The following is a 25,291-nucleotide window of genomic DNA, read 5'->3' as shown; positions in this document are numbered from 1 at the left end:
TTTTAATGAATAGTTCACTCCTGTGTTTGTTTTGCATTCATGTTACGCTACCCCAGCCGTTTAAGCCCATTATAAACATATCTTGGGGTTGTGGCTTGTGCATTGTGGTTCCTGTTGGTGCAATGCTCCCGCTGTTCGCTACAGTGGATTGGGGTGTCAGAAGTGGGACGTCCAGGGGTGGCTTGTAGACATTACTAGCGCCCCAAGTGTCTACAGTATAATTTTAACAAACGAGCCATTTGAGGTGCTTTCTTCCCTCCCGTGATGCATGTTGCTATGGCTAACAACAACATGGAGAGCGGTCCAGCAGCCTGGAATTCCTATCCGGAATGTTGGTGACGCTTGTTCCCTGATCTTGTCTAGATGGGATACAGCTTTTGTGAAATTGACGTCAATTATAATTTTGGGGTATTATGGCTAACTTTTACCCTTTCTCCGAATTCTCCTAACCTGCTGTCACGAAAATTGAATTTGACTAAAGCTGTATCCCTTATAGACGAAACGTTCATTGGTCCCCAGTTGTCACAGAAAGTCATGGAGGGAAGAAAATGGGTTCATCCAATCTTTACATAGGGGAGGGGGGGGGGCGTCCCAGTTGTCATCGAGTATGGATCTCAGGTGGGTATAATCAGTTTACCCAAGGTTACATTTTTTTAGGAAAATACAAATGTTTTAAGAGATCACGGTAAAAATTGTGTAGTTACCTTGAAATAATTATTTATCATTTTCTGTAATTTCCTAGATGCACAACACCCTCCCTCCGTTTACAATGAGATCATCTGACATGACGTACTTCCTCCATGACTGACATAATGCCATTTTGATCTGAAAGTACAGCGGTGTTTCATGTTGTCGCAGATGCTTTTGAGCGTAAATATTTGCTTTACATCTGCAGTGATACGTGCATGTTAGATAAGAAAACGGAGTTAATACTTCACGTTAATTATATGATTGCTCGATTTCAGTTTTCATAGACCACATTTCAATTTGTAGGACCAACAGTGCGATATACGCCGTTAGCGCATTCATAGCCACATTGCTATAGCGAGGTCGTCGTCCGGTGTCGATGACACAGTTAGCTAACGTTAGCTAGCCAACCTAACAAAGGAACACTGGGAGTGGGACCGTGGTAACCTCGTTTGCGAGAATATCTCAAACTCTGTCGTTTAAATACAATTTGGTTTAATCAAGATAAATAGCGTCCATTTCAACATCTAAACTATTTTTTGGTTTGTTGCAAAACCTGTTTTTTTTTCGACTGTTTTGTACCAATCAGTTCGTGTCGTCGGGCATAGCCCTCTAAACACTTGACTATCTAACGTAAGTTTGCCAGTGCTGTGTTTTGGGCTAAGAAAAGGCGTTGTGCGTAAAAATGGCAGAGGTGTACATTCGCGTGGCCGAAGAAGAGAATGAGGAGCCCATGGAGATCCCATCCGAGGATGATGGCACAGTGTTGCTTTCTACTGTGGCAGCTCAGTTTCCAGGGGCCTGCGGCCTACGATTCAGGAGTCCAGTTTCGCAGTGCATGCGAGGGGTCCGTTTGGTGGAAGGGATTCTTCATGCACCTGAAAACGGCTGGGGCAATTTGGTCTATGTCGTCAATTATCCCAAAGGTATGGTGACGGACTTTTTACGTGTTATTTTATTAGCCACCAACTGGTGGACAAATGCATTATAATACATGTATAATAAATAATTCAAGCGTCAACTGTTCCCTAGTTATATGCATCACATGGAATGAGTATCTAGCTAGGCAAATGTCTGTAGTGTTCCAACAGCGATTGAATGAGCTGTACCACACTATTTCAGACAACAAAAGGAAAATGGATGAGATTGATGCCTCCTCGGCTGTAAAGATGAAGAGGGGTGACATGAAGACTTCAGACCTGATTGTACTGGGGTTGCCATGGAAGACATCTGAACAGGACCTGAAAGATTACTTCAGCACCTTTGGGGAAGTCATCATGGTACAGGTAAAGTATCCGATTAGCAATTTCATTCATGTCGGTCACTTGAGTGCTGTGGATCCATTTTTTTCCCTTTTACACAGCTCTAATGTGCAAGGCCTTGCTATATCTGTGGTTCCTACTAAACTAACATTTGAGACATTTTAAAGCGGCAGTGAGCTGTTTAAACAATGACAAAGCTTTCTCTCCACCACCATTTTGCTACGGGTTGGATCTGGAGAAACATAGCCACGCAAGGCAGTTCTTAGTTATATTCTTCATGAATCAATGGGTACATATAATTTATGTCCCAAAATGAATATAGCAACTGCAGATTAACCCAAAATGTTTAAAGGGGAAATGTAGGTATTAACCCCATGCTCCTACTTACAGGTGAAACGAGATGTGAAGACTGGAAACTCAAAGGGATTTGGCTTTGTGAGGTTTACTGAGTATGAAACTCAAGATAAAGTGATCTCTCAACGCCACATGATTGATGGAAGATGGTGTGACTGCAAACTCCCCAACTCCAAGGTGGGTGTTTGTATCTGTATGGCATGTAGTAACATGGATCATTAATGGCAAGAGCGCTTATTTCAGACCACACAGTCCCACCACCTCCCCCTAAGGCCATATATATTGTTAATGTGCAAGACTTTTTTTCTACCTTTTGTAAAACAGCAAGGTCCAGATGAGCCCATGAGAAGCAGGAAAGTGTTTGTAGGCCGTTGCACTGAAGACATTTCCGCTGATGAGCTGCGCCAGTTCTTCATGCAGTATGGCGAGGTCACTGACGTCTTCATCCCCAAGCCCTTTCGTGCCTTTGCCTTCGTCAGCTTTGCCGATGACCAGGTTGGTGCCACTGCAAATTGAAAGGCATTCTTTTTTTTGCAATCTGCTGAATTACCCCTTTAATGTCACTGGCATGTTCTTTTTTCTGTCCAGGTTGCCAGTTCCCTATGTGGAGAGGACCTGATTATTAAGGGGGTCAGCGTGCACATCTCAAACGCTGAGCCAAAGCATGGCAGTAGGCAGATGATGGAGCGAGCAGGGCGGTTTGGAAATGGGTTTGGGGCTCAGGGCTTTGGTAGTAACCGCACAGGGTTAGGGAGCAGTGCCGGGAGTAATATGGCTAATTTTGGCAACTTTAGTCTGAACCCTGCCATGATGGCTGCTGCTCAAGCTGCCCTGCAGAGCAGTTGGGGAATGATGGGTATGTTGGCTAGTCAACAAGGGCAGACTGCCACCTCAGGCACCACCTCTACTGGGCAGACTAGCTCCACCAGGGATCAGAGCCAGGCCTACAGCACAGGCAACAGTAACTACGGCGCCAGCTCAGCCAGTCTAGGTTGGGGTACCGGTTCTAATTCAACAACCAGTGGTGGGTTTAGCTCAGGAGGATTTGGCTCCAGTATGGAGTCCAAGTCTTCAGGGTGGGGTATGTAAGTAATAGTTTGTATGGTAAGTATTGTGAGATGTCTTTTTCCAAATCTATTTCTGGTGTTACGCATATTTGATAGCTAAACTCTTTTGTCAAATGTTTTTTGTAAATTTGGAAAATGCTCAAGATTTAATTTAGAAAGTGTTTGAGGTGAATTATTATTTACCAGAGTGTTCAGCTTAAGTGCTACTTTAAGTTTGTCCTGACCTATTTTCAACTGGATTCTTAAAGGCATGTATTGTGAGTTGTGATGTTTCTGAAAATGCATGAGAAATCATCATCCATATATATATATATATATGTGTGTGACAATCTTGCATTGGAAAGAATCTGGTTGAAACTGAAATGTTAAGTGCAACTTTATTTGCAGTCAAGTTCAATGGAAAAACCTTCACTACAATCTCTTCTGCAGTTCACTTCTCTTCCATTTTCCTGGGAAGAAGCTCCTCTTTGGCAGCATTCTTTGGGTGATGTCAGTATCACTCTCCCTCTTCCCATCTGTAAATGCTTTGCCATCAAACAACGGCTTCACTCCGCATGTTCTAAGAGACGGTGGGTGTTTCATTTTTTTATCCACTTTTTAATGGAAAGAACTGCGCAGCTGACATTTTAAGAACTCATGAGTGCGACTGAGGATGGCTTGTGGCGAAGAGTGAATCGATGAGTGAGCGAACGGAGAGAAAAAGAAAGCGTGAAACGGACTGGTTGTGCGATGAAAGAGCCCAATTTGACTGCTTTTGTGAGAGTGAATGGAAGCTGCAGATGCTACAAGCTCCTTCCCCCTAAAATGGACTTTCATTTAGTAGTACTTCAAGATCTTTTATTGTAGCAATTTTTCCTACCCTTATTGATAAAGTGCAGAAGTAGTACACAAATGTAGTGTGGAATGTTGTGCTGAATATTTGTCTTGCTTATATAACCTACCTGACCTGAATGCTGTATGGTGTGTGTGGTTCTTTCCTTGTTATTGATGCTCTGTAAGTGTGAACTTGATGTGGATGACACCTGCCGAGGACACTGGGGACGTGAGTGTTGGTGTGAGAGCATGGAATGGTGTGGTTGTCATATTTCCCAGTGTGATTCAGTGTGTTTCAAAGGTGTTTAAGACATGTCAAATAAGAGTTCTCTAATAAAACTTTGTTTTTGAATAGATATGCTTATATGAATACTGGGTACGTTTGACATTTGAGTTGTCGAAATCTAATTTAATTCACATATCTAGGGACCTTGGACACTGCTGACCGAGGTTTCCATCTGAACCCGGACTGGAGTCAGTGTCCTGAAGGATGAAGACTGAAGTCCTCACAGGCTTGAAATGGGGTCTCTTATATTTATGGTAACCTAAAAGGAGTCAGAATGGGGTAGTAAGTTTGGATACATTTCTAATCAGACCTGATGACAAGTATTGTTTATTTGGCTATTTTAAAATAACATTGCAGCATTGGGTAGAACTAATCTATTCTTTGGGACAAGACAATGAACAGGTTGATATTTCAGATTGTGTACACAAAGGATATTACAGCACATCTCAATAATGAATGGGAACACCTGTTGCCCTTCAAAATTGTATTGAACTGGTGTTAATGTGTAGATCTGTAAATACATTTGGAGAAGACATTGGAACAGTGCTTACATTTCAGCCAATGAAGATAATATTGCTGTACCACTTGGAATTGTAATCAATAAATATTTTCTGCAAGTTTGGTCGAGCAGTTGATGCCGTATTAGTAAAAGTACACCTATTAACTTAACTGTCTGTATAATCAAACCCATTCACTTAGTACTAGGGTAACATGTTTTCCCTCCCTACACCATCTCTGTATTCTTCCTCTTCCCTGCAATCTTCTTCCTTGTGTCTCTCTGCTCCTGGTTGGCGCTGGCAATCTCTTCACTCTTCCTTTGTATGAAGTTAGACTAGAAAAGAGTGTTCGTTATTGCAAACGTAGGAGACAATACCATTGCAAATACCTATGTTGCTGTGGAAAACAACTCCCTAATTAGGGTCCAAATATGACTGGTACCATAAGTTGTCAGGATTCCATCATAAAACGATACAAAGCTTGAAGAACTGACTGTTAATCAAACCTGTTACTTGTTAAATTAGCCAATACCCACCAGTGCTGTACTTCGACGAGCTGTAAGCTTCACATCCTCTACAGATACTGTGCTTCTTTTGGCATGCCTACAATTAAATCCCCGCAACACACGTTAGTCTTAATCTGATTATGAAACAAGCAAATGATTAAACTTCATGGTCTTGCCTTATACTTGCTAAAGGAACCTCTGTTTACAATGGACCCTGCAGAGCATTTGATGCCAATCACCCCCCACCCCACCTAACTGAACATTACATAAATGAGGACTGGAAATCATTCATTTGTGACAGCAGGATTGTCAGTCTGAATAAACACAGATTTCATAACACCAAAACAAGCTATGTGAAGACCTTTTACCTTGCAAAGGCCTCCAAGTCCTTTGCAAAAATATCTAAAAAGGAAAAAAAGAAATGCTGTCACTCATCTGAAACATACAAGCAGAAGAATTTCAGTGTAAAGTGGCCCCCAGATAATCACCGATCATCCACCAAATTTCAGTGGGTGCGAGACACTGGCTTGTGGGCCTCTCCAGGTCTCGCACCCACTGTGAAACTTGCAGGATCGGTGATGATCTGGGGGTGCTTCAGCAAAGCTGGAATCGGGCAGATTAGTCTTTGTGAAGAACGCATTAATCAAGCTACGTACAAGGTTGTCCTGGAAGAAAACTTTCTTCCTTCTATGACAATGTTCCACAACTCTGAGGATTGGTTTTTCCAGCAGGACAATGCTCTATGCCACACAGCCAAGTTAATCAAGGTGTGGATGGAGGACCACCAGATCATGACCAGCCCAATCTCCAGACCTGAACCCCATTGAAAACCTCTGGAATGTGATCAAGGGGAAGATGGATGGTCACAAGACATCAAACAAAACCGAGCTGCTTGAATTTTTGTGCCAGGAGTGACATAAAGTCACCCAACATCAATGTGAAAGACTGGTGGAGAGCATGCCAAGACACATGAAAGCTGTGATTGAAAAATCAGGGTTATTCCACCAAATATTGATTTCTGAACTCTTCCTAAATTAAAACATTAGTATGGTGTTGTTTAAAAATGAATATGAACTTATTTTCTTTGCATTATTCGAGGTCTGACAACACCGAATATTTTGTGTTATTTTGACCAATTGTCATTTTCCGCAAATAAATGCTCTAAATGACAATATTTCTATTTGGGAGAAATGTTGTCAGCAGTTTATAGAATAAAACAAAAATGAGAATTTTTACCCAAACACATACTTAAACAGTAAAACCAGAGAAACTGATTATTTTACAGGGGACGCTTAATTTTTCCCAGAGCTATATTTTTAAACTTGTCGTCTTGGGTATTCGAACCAGTGACCCTTCGGTTACTGGCCCAACTCTCTAACCGCTAGGGATTTTGACTACTTGGTATACAGCTACGACCGGAAGTAATTTTTTTGTAGCAGGTAAGGAGTATTAACATAGCAGGTTAGGGAAATTAGGTTATGGTTAGGAAGTGTTAGGGTCAGCTAAAATGCTCTCCTAATCTGCTACGAAAAGTCACTTCCAATCCTAGCTGCACTCCATCTAGTCACAACCTCCGCTAGGCTGCCTGACTATTTTTTTGCCACATCAGTACAGATGAAGGAAAGGAGACAAGGGGAACAATCTACATCTGACCATTGAGATACACAGAAAGTGTTATTTTTATTTATGACGCTGATGTCAGAGGACTTGATAGTCAATGTATGTATGGTCATCTGCCCATCTATCCTTGGTCTTTCAGGAAAACGATGAGGAAAGGAAGCCATGAGGGTGTTTGGACAAATACTTTTGGAGTCTCAAGATTTTCCAGTAAACCCCCCAAGACCCAAATATGTAAATAATATGTTGACAAAAATACCAAGCCTGTCATTTGGCAAGTTGGAACTACATTATTACCATGTTTACCAATCAAATCCATCCCATGTAGGGGCAGTTTCTGGACTGGGACAGAATAACATGTGAATTTGACTGGTGCTTGGACAGAGCAAACCCAAGGTGGAGACCGTGCACACAGATGTTCATAACGAACTCATCAGGGCCCTCTTGTTACCAGTCATGCACAGCAATCACCCCTTCCCTAAAGACATTATTTGTTGATGTTTGTTATTATAATACTCACCACATTGCCTGAATGTCGTTTCAGCTATTGCTGCTATAACCTGTCGACTGAATTCCTTCTGATGATCCTCACCAATGCTTTGACACAGTCTTCCCACTGTATAGTGGACTGCTGCTTTCAGTCTCTACGGGTTTAGTGGAAACATGAGTAAATACTAGCCTTGTCCATCTTCATCTAACTGACAACACGTGCTTCCAAGACACATATATAATTGTGAATTAATAAATCAAAGGTAAAAGTTGCACCTGAAGTTTTCTTTCCTCCTCGTCCATTGCTGTTGCCATTTTCTCCCGACAGTTCACGTTAGCTCGGCAGCTAGTAGTGGATAGCATACATAGCCTACCACACTGGTTGACTCATACACTTTTTCACCAGATGATATTTAAAACAGAAAACGAAACAATATGTACAATCGTTTCTAGAGTAGCTAGCTAATGGGCATGGAATAATCTTTACGACAAATCAAATTCCGCTAAACTTGACAAATTGCGCGCTAAGAAAGGCGGATGGTGTCATCCAATTGAACCAATACTAGGCCTATAGCACCACCTGCTGGGCTGGAGTATTACAAAACAATGCATTCATGGTCCAGTGCTTTATTCATGGGTTTTAGTAGATTAAAAGTATTGTACATAGTCACGAAATCCTCAAATGTATATCATGTTGTTTTTATTCATGTTGTTAAAATGTTGACTATTTTATTTTAATTATTTTGCATACTCAAAACATACCATGAGCATGTCATATTAGTGATACATTTATGAAGAATATTTAGCAAATGTAAGGTTGAAGAAATATTGTGCAAACTTTATGATGAAAGAATTATCAAGCACTCCTTTTATAAATCTGCTTGCAGACTTTATCCCCACAGGTGATTTCCTATAAGAGAGAGGAAAAATGCATAACAGTTAGACCTACTAATACAAATGCCATCAATGTAGTTAAAAGATATGAGTACATGCTACATGCCAGATAGAGCTCATCTCCTTCTATCCAGTGTGTCCACCCTCTGTTCTTCTTCTCTCCCTTCTGAACACACACCAGTTTATCATTGTCCCAGTTGACCACCGTCTGTAATTAACAAGAGTACTTATCACAATGGGTTGTGTGGACCATAACTTTAAAACACCTGGGACAGCGCCAGCTTGCTTGAAACAGGCTTATTGACAGCTCTGTTACATATTGTCCTCCATGTTGCCATATTAATGACCACAGTTCAATAAGCAATAAGGAGCAAAATAACAAAAAGGGTTCTATTCATCATGATAATGATATGACGTAAATGATAAAGTGCCGGCGCCCATAGGAACTGTAAATTGCAAGTTTCTACCTGGACTTTTCTGTTATCCATGGCTTTGGTCACCTCCTCAAACTCTTCCCCAATCTTGAATGAGACTGTGTAGTTTTTGAAGGTAGTGAATGTTTTGATGGTGAAAGAATCCCCGTCTTGCTCAATCACTTTCTGAGGTTTCAACATGTTTGCAATCTTGCGTGTTGCAAAATCAATGCCTGTAAGGAAAGAAATCCTGCATGTGTTACAAATATATCCTAAGAGACTGAACATTTCCAATCCATTCTCAGTAGGAAACTGGTGAGCTAGGCTATGAATCATAATTCCAAAGTTACACATTTTAATTCTTCAGAATGTATTTCGAAAGAAGTTAAGATTCATATTATATGGAGTTATTATTCTACTGGTGAGCATGTTGGTCAAAATAAAGAAGATAGACATTGCAATTCAATATTAGGAAGGTGTTCTTAATGTTTTGTACTCTCAATGTATATTATAATAATATATATTATAATTTAGCATTAAAAGTTTAAGTTTGTTCCACCTGAGCAAGTCTGACCACAAGTCACAGACCACTATAAGGACACCAAATGTGTTTGATGAAACCTTTTTGTCTTCTTCTAATGCCTTTGACGGGGAAAGTAATCCAAAAGTAACTGAAGAATCATAAAACACGGGACGAGATGTTAAAAACTGTCCATTGTGCCAATAGATGGAATGCACTCACATGAGATTTGCCGTGATGTTGACAGAGTGGCATGGGAGGTTTATTTCTTAGACTGGGTTAAGATGTCAATTTTGGGACACATCGACAGTAGTGTGCCTTCGAATCAGTGGGTGTTTCGGCCTTTAATCACTAAACACCCTCACCAAAGGTGGCCAGCTAAAGGGTAATCAAGCATTTGCAAGTGTCCCATGCCCAATTAAGATGTCCCACGGGACTATGCAAGGCAGGGGCGTCCTCTTCCCTGAGCCAGCCATACAGCTGACCGCATACCTCATATGCCCTCCTCAAGTTGGAGGGATCTGAATTGGGTTCTCAGGTGGGGGTGGGGGGTCATGAAGTTATAGCCCAGCAAGGGTCCTTCCGTTTGATCCAGATCCACTGGCTGCCTCTTTCAGCTGCTTGAGAAACTGCTCTGACGGTCTGCCGCAGAGCCTGTCCATGGATTCCAAGTTCTTTCAGCAACCTGATGGTGGAAGAAGCCACAAATCCTCTGCATCCCACTTCAACTGGCCAGACTATTGCATTCCAGCCACGCTGAGTTGCGTCTGCTGCCAACTCTGTGTAACGCAGTGTCTTACGCTCGTAGGCCTCTTCAACAGAGTTTTCCCACGGGACTGTGAGCTCTATGATGTACACAGCCTTTCGTGAAGGGGACCAGAGTACCATGTCTGGCCTAAGGTTGGTAGAAGCAATCTCAGGTGGAAAAATTAGTTGCTGGCTAATATCAACAAGCATCATGCAATCCCGGGCCATGGCTAGGTGTCCAGTTTCTGGCTTCGTAGGAGGATGCTTGGGCCTTTTCTGTCCCTCCCGGATGAATGTTGTTGTTTTGAAAAACATGCTTGTTTTTGGAGGTAATGAATTGGTTGCACTCCTCTTGGTCTCAAGTGCTGCAGCCAGGCTAAGTAATCCAATTATGTTACAGATTTTGGGGGAGGCTAATACAAAATTTATGTTACTGATTACACTTTTGGACAGGTAACTAGTCACTGTAACATATTACATTTAGAATATAACCCTAACCCTGCAGGTGCCCCCATATGTGCCACATACTAAAGAAAAAATAAACACACGCATAGAGTTCAGACAATAACAATCACATACATGTTATTATTGTTTTGAATTACTGACAGAAAGAGAATTGAATGAGAATTATGAAAACTTATTGATTTTCAGATATAGGCCTATCTAATTAATCAATAAAAGTGAAAAAAAATCAAAGATAATCAATTTCAGTTGAATAAAACGGTACACTACCCCACCTAATGTCCACATTAATTAATTACCAACAGATAGAGTGAGTATTGGTTAAGTGGGACACCTGGCAAAGTGTGACACTTAAGCTTTGTAATGGATATCTTTAAATGTGTACATTAACAAATAAGCCTGTGTGTTAGTGAGGACGTATGTGATGATAATCATTGTGGGCGTGGCATTCCGTGTAATGACACCTGTCTCTAGATGCCTAATGTTAAGGTTATAAAAAACTAAGAAAGGATATTCAGTGTCTAATTACAACCTATTTTGTAATGGGATGTAATTGTAAATCAAAATGACTGTAATTTGTTTTCTTACTACTCCCACCTTTTTAGAATATTGTCATTTTGACAGTGTCCCAGTATGCCAATCGCCTACTGTCAAAATGGGACACTCCTCTAGGCCATTTTAATGCAGAAATATATTTCAGGGGATTATGAAATACATGTTTTCTTAATAGAAATCAATTTTCTAAATAGGCTCACATGTTGCATTTCATTTTCCTCAAATCTGCTATCACCTAGCTTGCTATAAAAAGCTAGCATAGCTGCATTTTACTTAGAAAGATATTACCTAACCAACATAAAAAATCCTAGCTAGCTATATTCATAACCTTACAGGTGATGACTAAAAAAGTGTATTTTGCTGTATTTGACAATAAAACAGTCAATGAAACTGTTGAGGGGTAAGGTCTTTCTGGTTTCATTCTACAAAATGTCCGTTAGAGTGTAATGTTGAGAATGTTGAGCTGATAGATCTAGATGAAGTTCATTTTATTTATAGGCTATACAATTACATATAGGCTACATCATAGAATTAATATCAAGAATGATGATGATGATAATAATAATTATAAATGATCATTCTTAATGTTCCACAAAAATACATAAAGCATGTTTCTATACATTTCATTTGTATGAACAATTGAAGTTTATCATAAAAATATTGAAAATACTCATATACTCTAATTTATCCTTCTTTACAATAAAGAATGAAGTGTCCCACTTTGTCAATCAAGGTGTCCCAATTTGCCAGCATCGACTTAAAAATGTGGCTTCAGCACAATTTGTGTTTGTAGAAAAGAGCCATCCATCCTGTGTTTAATATTTATTTCTTAAGCTGTTTAGAATATCATGTTGGGGGTTAAGACAATGGGATGATTCGGTAAGGTGTTCGGGATACACATTTTCATAACGTGTCCCACTTTACCAATACTCACCCTAATTAATTCATCAATAAATAGTCAATATTATTGTAATCAAAGTCACTTGCCTAAAAACATAAGAAAATGTAAAAAGAGAACTTACCAAGAGCAACCATGTAACTTTCAAAGTTTTCATTACTAGTCATGTCCCATGTGCCACTGTAGTCGGTAGGCATGGTGGATACTTGTGTGGCCGTCTCAAACCTTCAATAGACAGCAGTTGTTCGAATGAAGAGATTTAAAGTCTCTAGGATGTCCCATGGTGTGTTAATATAGGGCAGGGGTTTGGTTTACCTCTCGTAGTTGGTTGCTTAAGTTGGACAATAGAGTAGAGGAGTAGCCTGGTGGAGGGCGGAACATGACTTTTTGCACAATTATATGAGGAAATAACATTTGAGATAGGCGTCTCGAAATAGAGTAGGCTATAATGCATCAAACATATGTGCACATTCTTTAGTGTCTCTCTTTCCAACAATGTGAAAGGTGACTAGAATACATGTTATACAGTTTCATTCACATGGACACACACCAGAGTATGATGAAAAGCCTGGTTGGATGATCATTTTCACAGTAGTTAGAACAGGGAAGGATGTGTCATCAAGGCCTATCACCTCTCACTTCTTTGGCAGAGTTTATTCAAAATGAATGGGCACAATGCTACATTACGCATTAGCACAGTATACCCGGAATATCATACCAAGGGATCAAATGATACATTGTAAGTGTTGGAGGTGTTAAGGTCTATTCACAGATTGGGTCTGGGTCTCATTTCTATGATGACAATGAACAATAACTAGTTGGTGGCTTCTTGTGTTGTGAAAAATAATCTGATGGCGATTTCTTTACTTTTCTTCGTACTATTGATGACATGTTTTCAATTAGTAACTTATTCTAAATGAACATGAATCTAATTCTGGTCTTAGAAACCTTTTATTTGCAGTCAGATAATTAATCCAATCTTTGTGGCACTCGTTCTCATCCCTCAATTGTATGTGTTAACCAGGTAAGTAAATTCAAATTTACAACGAAAAGCTTTTAATTTGAAGTCATACATGCAGTGTGTACCATGTCAAGTTTCTGATTGAGAGTATAAATCCCTCAGGCCTAAGTCCTCTCTATATTGCCAGCAGCCTCTTCTGGACAATCTCACTGCCTTCATTGTCTTATCCTTCATGGCTACATCCTGCTTTGTAAACACATTTTTAATAGCTATGTCTTGTAGTTTTAATGAGGTGTGCTCCTCACAATTGTTTGGCTTTTGGCAAAAGCAATGTTTAATTTTATTTTAGCCAAGTTCATAATAAATTGATTTGATTATGATGAAAGAGAGATGGCAGTAGAGACAAGCTTTGGTCATTCCGACCCTCCTCATAGTTCAATCAGATTGGGTCATTGCATTCGTTGCAACAATCTAAATGTACTTTTAAAGTACGTGGGTCTTTCCACGAAAAGAGTGCTTTTTGATTCCCTTTGATATTTTAAGTAGAAATTGTGCACCAATATTGAATTTTAAAAGCTGTTTATATTAAATGAAGGCCCTTTAATATAGACCACATTGAGAATTCAATAAATCAGATTCTTAATTTGAATAAAGGCTTGCTAAAATGTCAAAATTCTGCATTTTGACATGTTCTATCACTTCTAGGAAGATATTAACCCCCTTAATCCCGAAATTTTTCCAAGTTTCACCATCAATGTAAAGCCCTAATTATTTTGTTGCTGCTTTTCCTGTTACCCATAAATAGACAGGCAAGAAACACATATAGATTTTTCAAGCTCCCACATTTATGCTCAAATATTCCTTAGTTTGAAATCACACAGTTAAGAATAAAGAATCTGTGCAGAAAGGGCTGTGAAAGCTGTAGTTTATTTCCTTGTGTTTAAATAGTGACTACGTGTTACAGTAATTCCATTTGTGTACAGTATGTAGAAAAGTGGTGTTCGGTCCCCAGATGTAAAAAAAATAACATTAGCGAATCCTTCATTCATAGCCTTTTTGAACCTCAAGTGATATGGAACAAACCACACTTTCACTTACAACAGTGGTCACCAACCTTTTCTGAGTCAAGATCACTTTCCGAGTCAAAATGCAAGCCGAGATCAACATTAACCAATTTTAAAAAGTTATGCAGCAATGAGGTTTGTGCAGTAGGCTATAGGCCCAATACATTATCACTGCATATTGGCTCTGCTTGAATTTGCCCTGCCAATGTTGTTCTTCTCAGACCATTTTGAAATGATATTGAAAAAATAGTATATGATCACACTAGTAATAGATCAGTTGTTGTATTACTTGTAAGGCACAGACGATGGAGCATAATAATTAGCTTTTTTACTGGACTGATGGTCAGTCTGAGGGGTAGGATGGAGCAGCAGGTAGGCTGCCTCACCTGACCAACCATCCCTCCACTCTCCCTCCCTCCGCTGAGAAAAGGAGACAGCCTTCCAGCCGATGGCGAAACTCAAGTAGCACTTCATTATTTCTGCCTCATGCACCAATTCATGTTGTTACTCCTATGACATTGTCCAAAGAAAGTGAAATATTTCTCGATATTAAAAAAGACAAGTGTGGCTTGAATTCTAAATAAATCACTGACAGTGACACCATCAAAGCACCCCCACACCATCACACCTCCTCCTCCATGCTTCATGGTGGGAACCACACATGCAGAGATCATCCGTGCACCTACTCTGTGTCTCAGAAAGACACAGCGGTTGGAAACAAAAATCTCAAATTAAGATTGATGAGACCAAAGGACAGATTTCCACAGGTCTAATGTCCATTGCTCATGTTTCTTGACCCAAACAAGTCTCTTCTTATTATTGGTGTCCTTTAGTAGTGTTTTGTTTTGCAGAAATATGACCATGAAGGCCTGATTCATGCAGTATACTCTGAACATTTGATGTTGAGATGTGTTTGTTACTTGAACTCTGTGAAGCATTTATTTGCGCTACAATTTCTGAGGCTGGTAACTCTAATGAACTTATCCTCTGCAGCAGAGGTAACTCTGGGTCTTCCTTTCCTGTGGCGGTCCTCATGAGAGCCAGTTTCATCACAGCGCTTGAACACTCTCTGCACTCTTGAACTGCGTTCTTGAAATTTTCCAGATAGACTGACCTTCATGTCTGAAAGTAATGATGGACTGTCGTTTCTCTTTGCTTATTTGAGCTATTCTTGCCATAATATGGACTTTTACCAAATAGGGCTATCTTCTGTATTCCACCCCTACCTTGTCACAACACAACTGATTGGCTCAAACGCATTAAGAAGGAAAGAAATTCCACAAATACATTTTTAACAAGGCACACCTGTTAACTGAAATGCATTCCAGATGACTACCTCATGAAGCTGTCATCAAGGCAAAGGGTAGCTGGCTACTTTGAAGAAGCTTTGTTTAATAATTTTTTGGTTACAACATGATTCCATATGTGTTATTTCATAGTTTTGACGTCTTCACTATTATTCTACAATGTAGAAAATAGTACAAATAAATACAAAACCTGGAATGTCCAAACTTCTGACTGGTACTGTATATATATAAAAACAATTTTAACTTAACTTTTTCAAAGATCGAACTTTACAGGCACATGAAGAACCATCTAAAGATCAATTATATGTGACTAACAATTTGTTTAACTAAAATGTCAGATAAAACCTTGTATCTACAAACATCAAATTGAAACCCAATTGATCCTTTTTACAAGCACCATAAGTATATTAAACATACACCTCTTTGTATAATTAGGGCTGGATTCCATCCGTATCGCAGAAGATCTGCATTATAACTCAATAGAAATTAAAAAAGGCAAAGTTCCCGGGATCACTGAGACTGCATTCACGGTGAATGCTACATATGTCAGCTCAATCGGAAATGACCTTAAATGTATACGTGGAGCTTCCAGACCTTAATTAAGGTAAACGTAGTGAAGAGGTTCGACAAACCTTCATCAACCTGTTTTAATCTATTCTATTTTATTAAGTATTAAAAAGTATTTGGAAGGTCACATCTTCTAAAACCACATACAAGTACCATTTCACTTTGTCAAAGGCTGTGGACATTTTACATAGATAACAAGTAATACAATTTGATCATCATTTTAGTTTTTTGAATTCACGAGCACTGATTAAAACAAAAGCAGCAATGGATCAGAATGTGCTTTGTGGTAATTTAATGTACTGGACAGTACAGGTTTTGGCCTTTCTAGGGAGTTTTTCCTAGCCACTGTGCTTCTACACCTGCATTGCTTGCTGTTTGGGGTTTTAGGCTAGGTTTCTGTACAGTACTTTGAGATATCAGCTGATGTAAGAAGGGCTATATAAATACATTTGATTTGATTTGATTATGCAGTTTGATTTCATTTGTCATTGAGGCACAAATACAATAATACATGGCTATATAGCCTACATTATCTGTTGATCATTCATTTTTACCTAAATTATTGGCCTTTCACAGTTCAAAATCCCCTTTTAACAATCCTATTCTATGCTGGTTCAGTGGAGAACAGGTATCTTTATGAGAAAATGTACTGTTTTTACAACTATATAAAATATAGTTAGTCTTTTAATAATTATTAATTATCTGAACAACAAACTTCCATATCCACTTTGCTTTCCTGAGATAAAAAAACCTCATACTTCTTTAAAATACATGAGTGCATCACACACACACCACGTTAACCCTACATCTTGTATATTGAAAAATAAAATATATACCACATCTACCTTCAACTTTAAGTAAGGAGCACGGAATCAACAGAACTTTATCATTAATTTACATTCTTGGTAAAAATACTGCAAAAGAGTAAAACTACAGCAAATCATTAATTTAATCCACATAATTTCATTGCTACAGTATCCCCTATCCTAAAAGAGCATCATAGTCTATGTACCATACTAGCCTGCCACTGGTCGGCCGGATCCCAGTGATGGGCCAATGTTTTGGGTTGTCCTTGACTCGACTGAGCTGAGTGACCAGCTCATGTTTGCTCTTACCCATCACCAGCACACCTACTTTCTGGGCCTGGTTGATAGCCTTGAGGGTGAGGCTCATACGCTGGTGAGGCTTGGCTGGGCTCTCGGTGAAGGCTACTAGACTGTTCCCACTTGCATCTAGTTTGCTGCCTGGGAACAGAGAGGCAGTGTGGCCGTCGTAGCCCACTCCCAGCAGGACAAAGTGGAAGCTGGAAGCATTAACCAACTGGGTTATGTCGCTCTCATAGAGCAGCGCTCCACTATCCTCCTCCACACACAGCCGCTGGTTCATCTGCACCGGCATGGGGTGGATGTTGAAGTAGGACATCTTCACGTGTTGGAGCAGGTGGTCGTGCAGGGTGCGGAAGTTGGAGTCCAACTCTGTGAGAGGCACGCATCGCTCGTCCACCATCCACACGTGGGTGTCCCTCCAGGGGAAGGAGTAGTGGTGACGGGCCAGCCTCTGAAACAGAGCTAGGGGACTGGAGCCCCCGGAGAGGGCGAGGTGGAAGCGTCCGCCCTCCCTTACCGCGTTCTCCGCTGCAACCTGCAGGTCTCCGGCCAGCCGCACGATGAGCTCCTCGGGCCAGGCAGACACCATGTCAGCGCTGCGGTACTTACCCTGCATCACCTGGAAGCTCTCCCTCCCAGATCCGCCCATGTGGTCCTGGGTGACCATGACCAGTGCCTCATTGGCGAAGGTCAACTTCCGTCCCAACAGTTTGAAATCCAGCATGTTGCCATTGTCCGCTCCCCCGGGATACAGGCGGGGAAAGGTGTCGGCCAGGCTCTGCAGGAGAGGTGTCCAGAAACTCCAGGAGGCCAACAGGTTCTCAGCACTGATAAAGCTGTCCTTCCGGCCTTGGAAGATGTGCAAAATGAGTTCTGCGTAAGCCTCCCTCTCCACCGTTGGCGTCAGCACGTAGTAGTCTGAGATGGGCAAACCTAATACACTGACATCTTTGTGTTCCGTTACCTCCTTCCACTCAGTGTCCATCAGGTCTGGCTTGAACAGGTTCTTACTCACGAGAATGGCTGGGTACTGCAGAGTGCCGTGGCCAAAGTAGAACACAATCTGCTTGGGCTTGCAGTGGACGCTGCTGTGGCTCTGGATACAGAAGATGTCATTCTTGAACAGAATGCGAGCGTAGCCTACGCGCTCATCCAGCATCTTCCCTGAGGTCAGAATGACTGGCATGCCCTCGTACTGGGCTAGGTCAATGTGCACCATTATACCTGAAATAGAAAAAAACTGTTTTATCACTGAAATAAATCAAAAATAATAACCTATGTATCACATGTAGGGAGGGCCCTGTGATTTGGACTATCATGTCACATGACTGAGACTTTAACCTTTATTTTAAGCCTTTTCAAGAAATCAGAATTACACCAAAATTGAAAGCATTTGTCTGAGGATGGTGCTGGAACATCTGACATAAAAATAAAGGGGGATAGTTTGATGAAAAAGCTTTAAATAAAAGGTTAACAACCAGATCATGTAACATGATTTCCCAAAACACATGGCCCTAATCATATGTTATTACTATATGACAAAACATTTCTCCTTTAATAAGCCTTTAATGCACAGGATGAATAGAAGAACTCCTACAGACAAACATTCTCATGACACTTACCAGCAAAGGTGGGGGTGAGGCTGAAGTGTTCCCTTGTTTTGCTCAGTTCTTCCTGTAACTCTGCATTGTAGGCCTGGTACTGACCAATGGCAGCACAGTTCCTGTCCAGGCGCTGCAAGGCACTGAAGATCTTCAGCTTGTTCTTGAGGACTTCCTTAGTGTTGCTCAGGTTGGATGGGAGCTCCATGGTCAGAAGGGTCATGACCTCAGTCAGGTGGTTCTGTATCACGTCCCTGATCACGCCATACTGTTCATAGAAGGAGATGCGACCTGTGACAAAGGGAGAATAAATCAAACAACCAAAAACTCCCTGACATGTGATGTTACTATCTCCATCACATATTTTATAGAGGGGGTTAATACACTTTAACTATACAGTACCTTTGGCATCCAGGGTCTCCTTCAGTACAATCTCAACTCTCTCAATGTGGTGCTTGTTCCAGATAAGATCCAGATGCTTGCTGTTCTCCCTTCTGAATGGCAAAATCTTAGAGACAACCTTTTGAGAATAAGAAACAAACATTAGAATTAAAACCAGTTGAGTTGACAGTCGTTTTGCACTGCTTCGCTAAGGTTTTAGTCATCAATCTTGCAAAAGGGCAGAATTGTATCAATATAGTAGTGTGTCCCCCTATGACCTTGGCTTTCACCTCTAATTGTTTATTTATGTCTGAGAAAGAAAAACAACTTTTCAACCCATATAATCTAGTAGGCAATATAAGTATAATAAAACATTTACAAATATAATATGATAAGAAGACAAAATTATCTCAATGAAGCCTTTTCATATTTTATAATGCCCATACAGTATAAAGTTAGAATCTGTTTCTAACTATCGACCCAAAATATTTCACCTTCTTTATTACTTTACCAAACATATAGTTAGTGATGTTCACAAATTTTACAGATTTTGGACTGTCTAAATCATCCCCATCCCTAAAGATTGGCCACGGTCATCCCCCTCTTCAAAGGGGGTGACACCCTAGACACCCTAGGTCTGTAACAGTTTGGGTCTAGGGCCTAGACCCAAACTGTTACAGACCTATATCCATCCTGCCCTACCTATCTAAAGTCTTCGAAAGCCAAGTTAATAAACAGATCACTGACCATTTCGAATCCCACCGTACCATCTGCGCTGTGCCATCCGGCTTCCGAGCCGGTCACGGGTGCACCTCAGCCACGCTCAAGGTACTAAACGATATCATAACCGCCATCGATGACAGTACTGTGCAGCCGTCTTAATCGACCTGGCCAAGGCTTTCGACTCTGTCAATCACTGTATTCTTATTGGCAGACTCAATAGCCTTGGTTTTTCTAATGACTGCCTCGCCTGGTTCACCAACTACTTTGCAGACAGAGTTAAGTGTGTCAAATCGGAGGGCATGTTGTCCGGACCTCTGGAAGTCTCTATGGGGGCACCACAGGGTTCAATTCTCAGGCCGACTCCTTTCTCTGTATAACTTTTATTTCCCTCACCAACTTTAAACATCAACTATCTGAGCAGCTAACCGATCGCTGCAGCTGTACATAGTCCATCTGTAAATAGCCCACCCAATCTATCTACAGTACCTCATCCCCATACTGTTTTTATTTGATTTACTTTTCTGCTCTTTTGCACACCAGTATCTCTACTTGCACATCATCATCTGCTCATTTATCACTCCAGTGTTAATCTGCTAAATTGTAACTATTTGCTCCTATGGCCTATTTATTGCCTCCATCCTCATGCCTCATGCACACACTGTATATAGACTTTATTTTTTCTACTGTGTCATTGATTGATGTATTGTGTTATTGGCTTGTTTATTGTTTACTTCATGTGTAACTCTGTGTTGTTGTCTGTGTCACACTGCTTTGCTTTAATTTGGCCAGATTGCAGTTGCAAATGAGAACTTGTTCTCAACTAGCCTACCTGGTTAAATAAAGTTGAAATAAAAAATATATATCTATTTTCAGGCCATTTAAACAGTGTGTGTTCCTCCTATAGACAAAGGGAGAAGGGCTATGTAAAGGGTTCGATTTGGTTGTTCTGAGCATATGCAATGTGTCTGCCTCTGATGTAAAACCATTTTTTGACTTCCACACAAATGACTTATTTTAGGTTTAAGGAAGTGTAAAGCCATGAAAGTTATGTATTTAGATCCACCTCCTCGAGACAAATTCAGCGATTGCTTTGCCATATGTGTGTGCCGTGAAGCAGTCAAGCTGGATAAATGTTTTTCTAAGGACCACCCCCCAGAAGATGTTACATAGTCCTAGGAAGCTCTGGCTCTTCTGACTTATAAAACGGTGGGAAATCAATAAAATAAGTCATGTCAACATAATTCTTTAAAAAGTCATTCTCGTGCCCGATTTCAGGACGGTCAGCTTAATTAAACCAAAGACCTGCTTCAAATGTGAAGTATTGTGTTAAAGTGTAACCTACTATGTATGGACTGATCAAGAGGCCTACATCACCTGCTTCCCTAAATAGTGGTCGATCCTGTACATCTCGTTGTCTTTGAGGGAGGCACCCAGTTGAGTGGACAGGAGTTGGGCGCTACTGAAATCATGGCCAAATGGCTTCTCCAGCACCACCCTCAACCACGTCCCATCAGTCGGCCTGCAGCTGTAGTTGATATTTTCTGCAATGTCCGCATAAGCGAAGGCTGGCACAGACAGGTAGAACAGCCTGCCGGCCTCCACTATGCCCTCCTGCCTCAGCTGCTCTGTCAGGTGTTTGCCCAGGGCCTGGTAGTCCTCTGAAGTATTCAACTGCCGATACTCAGCCAGCCTCAGGAACTGCTCCTTCATCAGGGCACAGCGCTCCACAGACAACTCCCGAGGACAGACCACTCCCTTCAGCACTTCAAACAGGATCGGCGTGGCCTTATCGTTGGGCGACAGGCCTCCGCCATAAAAGGAGAAGCTGTAGCCGCTACTGACCTGGTTAGCGTACAGATGGAAGAAGCCCTGCCACAGGTACTTTTTAGCCAAGTCACCTGTACCTCCCACTATGACCACTGACACATGACCTAGGCTCTGTGCTCCCTTGACCTCCTTGGTATAGCCTCTCTGGACACACACAGTGGCCAGAAGCAGCAGTGCTGCCCACACAACCTTCCACATTCTCTGGTCCAACACCAATCAGCACCTACAGGAGAGAGACAGAGCAAGAAGAATCAGAGAATTTCAAAAAGGTGATTTACAGACCGGTTGTGGATTGCTAAGTATTTCCACGTTATTAACCCATAATCACAGTGGCTGAATTACCCACTTAAAACACACATTCATTCCAGTTGTGGATTGGTTTTCCGCCAATGCAAGCAGGAATTCTGTGAGGCAGCCTAGCCTACTCTTAATAATGTGGCATATTTGGTTTGTGGGTGGAAAGTGTCGGCTCTTAGCTATTCCATGAACTACAACATCACCCCCCAACATAATCTTCTTACATGTCTCTGTTATAGGTTCATCTGTAGGTAAAAGTATTTATTTTTTGTGTCAAATTGAGGGAACTACTCTGTCAGTAGATAACATGTCAATCATGTGGTAAATGTTATTCACATTTTCCACATTGATTGTATTCAAGTGGTTGAACCCCGAGGCCTACGTTTTGGGGTGGAAAGTTAGAGACAACTGGACCGCTCAAATTGCAGAGAGAGACAATGGTTTCTAGACTGAGCCCATTGAAAAGAGTGTGGCTAAGTCAACATTTACAAGATTAACAGACGAGGCATCTACCGTAAACAGCTTGCGTAACTTTACTGTAACGTCTGAAATCATAGTCTAGTATTGAAGTTTACACAGCAAACAACAAAAGTCAATGCCGCTGATTTCCTCTGGGAATCAAATACTTTTGGAATGGATGGAAACTTATTAAAACATTTACATTTTTAGCTGACAACAAGTCAAGATTAAGGAGTGGTCCTATCCAAACAACCCAGATCACAGCTCTGACTGCAGGATGTTGATCAATAAACAAGAGGAGTAAAGATGAACATAGGCCAGGTCATTCAGTGTGAACAAATATCCATGGCATTAAGTTCTTGAAACTTTGGGTAACCAAAACCTCCTTTACCACACACACGTAAGACCACACATTGTATAATGATTTCAGTGACAGTGACATAAAGACTTGCTCTGTACTGCCTACACATTGTAAGTTAGGCTAGTGGCAAAGATATAGGAACCATCTCAAAAATCATTTTAGATACCTATCCCATTTGTCTAAATCCCAATCCTCCTGAGAAAATGTCTTTGACCTTTCAGGGAAATAAAAAATTACATGGATACATAGTTGTCCCATTTTTATACAGAACGACTCATTTATGATTATGAGGGATCAACTCAGTCCCAGCAAATAGTGTACAAAATACTATAAATACATATTTTGAGTACCGATGAAGTATTAACTCATGATAAATGCAGAACTAACAAACCATTGAATTAATAACTTCTCAAAGGTTCTATTGTGGGGGAAAAACTAGATAGCCCATAGCAGCCTGACGAATAACAACAGGGCTCACGTTGTTAACCCAGTCTGCCTATGAGGATATTACAGAATTGCAACACAGTCCTCCAGATGATCAGAAAGGCTGGATATTGGAAAGTCAAAAATATACCATCCTGAAATTATACAGTAGCCTACACTCAATAAATGTGGAACTTTGTAGAAACTCATAACACACCCAGTGCAAATGTATTGAGCCTTGAAGCCTTCACTCAACTAAAAAACAGAATCAAATGGTTTAACATCCACTTTCTGCCTAGTGTGTTTATCACATGTACATCCAAATGATATGTTAAACCTTGAAAAATAAGCAATAACAGCTTGCGTTTGGATACTATTTTCTCCTACTATTAATTTCTGACTGAAATACAAAAAGGAACTAAATAACCCTGGCTAAAATATGATGTATTTGTCATGAATAGTGTCCTCTCACCTATGGCCCTGCCATCACAATCTATCTATTGAAAGTCAATATATATATTTTAAAAAATGTTTTTTTAAAGAGTTCTTAACAGGACAGTTACACCTGCTAGCTGTCTGACTTCAGCCATGCAGTAGATGGATACAATGTTACCCAACAACAGCGTTTCTGTCCATTTACAATCACAATAAAATAATTTTGTATAGCTAATCCATCTCACTCAAACTATTCAAACTAACCTAGTCTGAACATAAAAATAATAAATTAATCCATCTCACTCAAACTATTCAAACTAACCTAGTCTGAACATAAAAAATAATAAATGAATCCATCTCACTCAAACTATTCAAAATAGCCTAGTCTGAAAAAAAAATATATATATACAATATATATATATATATATATATTCTATGGAAATTAAGTTTACCTTCTCCCTCGACAGTCGAGTTCGATGAAAGATCGCATCCATCGATATTTATGTCAAAAGACACTTCCTAGAGCAGTCACGTGACATCTGAGCGCTTGAATAAATTATGCGTTTCACAGATATATGAGCATACCAAATAGCCCGTACATTTCACCAGAGGCGTAATTGTTCAGTCAGTTACATTGGGATCCTGCATTAAACCATTAGGTCAGATGCAAATGCATTTTATTTGTGTTGCTTTAGATTTTTATGAACATTTTACAATTTAAAAAAAGAGTGCAGTTGTTCTCCTGTAACTACACATAAAAAGTTACGGCTGACAGTTTTTGGGAATTGAAAAAGAAAACGAAAACCGAGCATGGCAGTAGCCTGTCGCCTAGGCTATTTCACTGCGTGCTGCTGAACTGACATCGTCTAGCTAATGCAATCTCTCTGACAATCAACATAACATGCTTTCGGCCTTAGAATGTGAAAGAGGTTAATGGAATTCATATCATATGCTACAATAGTAGTCAATTATTCAATAACACTGTTTAAAAATCAAACAAATCATGACAAATGTTGACCCTCTAATCTATATTATCCCATTTATTTAAAATCCCAGTTTAGTTCATACCACAGGAGGCTGGTGAAAGGAGGACGGCTCATAATAAATTATGGAATGGAGTTAATGGAATGGTATCAAACACATGGAAACTATATGTTTGAAGTGTTTGATTACTCGTCCATTCCAGCCATTACTATGAGCGCGTCCTCCCCTTGTCTTCGGGGATTCCATCTCTCCATCTCCTAAACATGACTGCCCTCTACTGGTGTACTACAGTTATTTAGAATTTCCAACTGAGGTACTTGTTTGAATGTTGAATCACGAGTGCCATTTTACACCCATAACAGTACTGTACTTTGTAGAGTCACTTTGGAAACACTCTACCCCCCTGCCTTTTTCTTTTGTTATAGAATAATATATACAATAAATATAAAATAAAATAACAAGATGACAAAATATGGTACAATTGCCTGGCCTACATTACATCAATATTACTGGTAAATATTGAGAAACTAACTCAAAATTGCCATACAGTAAATTCAATATTCTTTATGAACTAGTTTTGGCTATGCACCAGAACAAGAATGATACAAACAAATAAACATTTACCACCACATATTTTCTTTAACTAGATAATGACTCTTATAAGATATTAAAATAAATTACATATTTGGTTTTGTATCCTGAAACATTTGTTTGTACTGCATCAGCTG

The 25,291-nt window shown here is 40.2% G+C and overlaps 4 protein-coding genes across 6 annotated transcripts; 1 reads left to right on the top strand and 3 right to left on the bottom strand.

Moving 5' to 3' along the window:
- Positions 1-804: 804 nt before the first annotated feature.
- tardbpb (TAR DNA binding protein b) lies at positions 805-5,091 on the top strand. 3 transcript variants are annotated; one of them, XM_052526548.1, is made up of 7 exons: positions 805-1,613; positions 1,810-1,973; positions 2,340-2,480; positions 2,628-2,798; positions 2,892-2,933; positions 3,800-3,939; positions 4,610-5,091. In XM_052526548.1, the coding sequence occupies exons 1-7, from the start codon at positions 1,373-1,375 to the stop codon at positions 4,626-4,628; spliced, it is 918 nt and encodes a 305-aa protein (XP_052382508.1). In that variant the 5' UTR covers positions 805-1,372; the 3' UTR covers positions 4,629-5,091. The 3 variants fall into 3 exon arrangements, with proteins under 3 accessions (XP_052382508.1, XP_052382507.1, XP_035633062.1); XM_052526547.1 differs by having other exon boundaries at positions 3,800-5,091; XM_035777169.2 differs by having other exon boundaries at positions 2,892-5,091.
- Positions 4,781-8,116, bottom strand: cenps (centromere protein S). Its single transcript, XM_035777170.2, has 5 exons — positions 7,855-8,116; positions 7,610-7,733; positions 5,841-5,874; positions 5,503-5,569; positions 4,781-5,301 (listed from the first exon to the last, which is right to left on the bottom strand). The coding sequence occupies exons 1-5, from the start codon at positions 7,939-7,941 to the stop codon at positions 5,194-5,196; spliced, it is 420 nt and encodes a 139-aa protein (XP_035633063.1). The 5' UTR covers positions 7,942-8,116; the 3' UTR covers positions 4,781-5,193.
- Positions 8,117-8,261: 145 nt separating this feature from the next.
- On the bottom strand, positions 8,262-12,359 carry LOC118388285 (retinoid-binding protein 7-like). Its single transcript, XM_035777171.2, has 4 exons — positions 12,192-12,359; positions 8,940-9,118; positions 8,579-8,680; positions 8,262-8,488 (listed from the first exon to the last, which is right to left on the bottom strand). The coding sequence occupies exons 1-4, from the start codon at positions 12,262-12,264 to the stop codon at positions 8,435-8,437; spliced, it is 408 nt and encodes a 135-aa protein (XP_035633064.1). The 5' UTR covers positions 12,265-12,359; the 3' UTR covers positions 8,262-8,434.
- Positions 12,360-13,939: 1,580 nt separating this feature from the next.
- LOC118388282 (GDH/6PGL endoplasmic bifunctional protein-like) lies at positions 13,940-24,099 on the bottom strand. The gene is made up of 5 exons (XM_035777168.2): positions 24,032-24,099; positions 21,152-21,827; positions 19,076-19,193; positions 18,695-18,964; positions 13,940-18,296 (listed from the first exon to the last, which is right to left on the bottom strand). The coding sequence occupies exons 2-5, from the start codon at positions 21,800-21,802 to the stop codon at positions 16,948-16,950; spliced, it is 2,388 nt and encodes a 795-aa protein (XP_035633061.1). The 5' UTR covers positions 21,803-21,827; positions 24,032-24,099; the 3' UTR covers positions 13,940-16,947.
- Between the last annotated feature and the right edge of the window lie 1,192 nt (positions 24,100-25,291).

This window comes from Oncorhynchus keta, chromosome 10, assembly GCF_023373465.1.
Source record: "Oncorhynchus keta strain PuntledgeMale-10-30-2019 chromosome 10, Oket_V2, whole genome shotgun sequence".
Lineage (NCBI taxonomy): Eukaryota > Metazoa > Chordata > Actinopteri > Salmoniformes > Salmonidae > Oncorhynchus > Oncorhynchus keta.
This window is presented reverse-complemented; position numbering and strand designations above follow the sequence as displayed.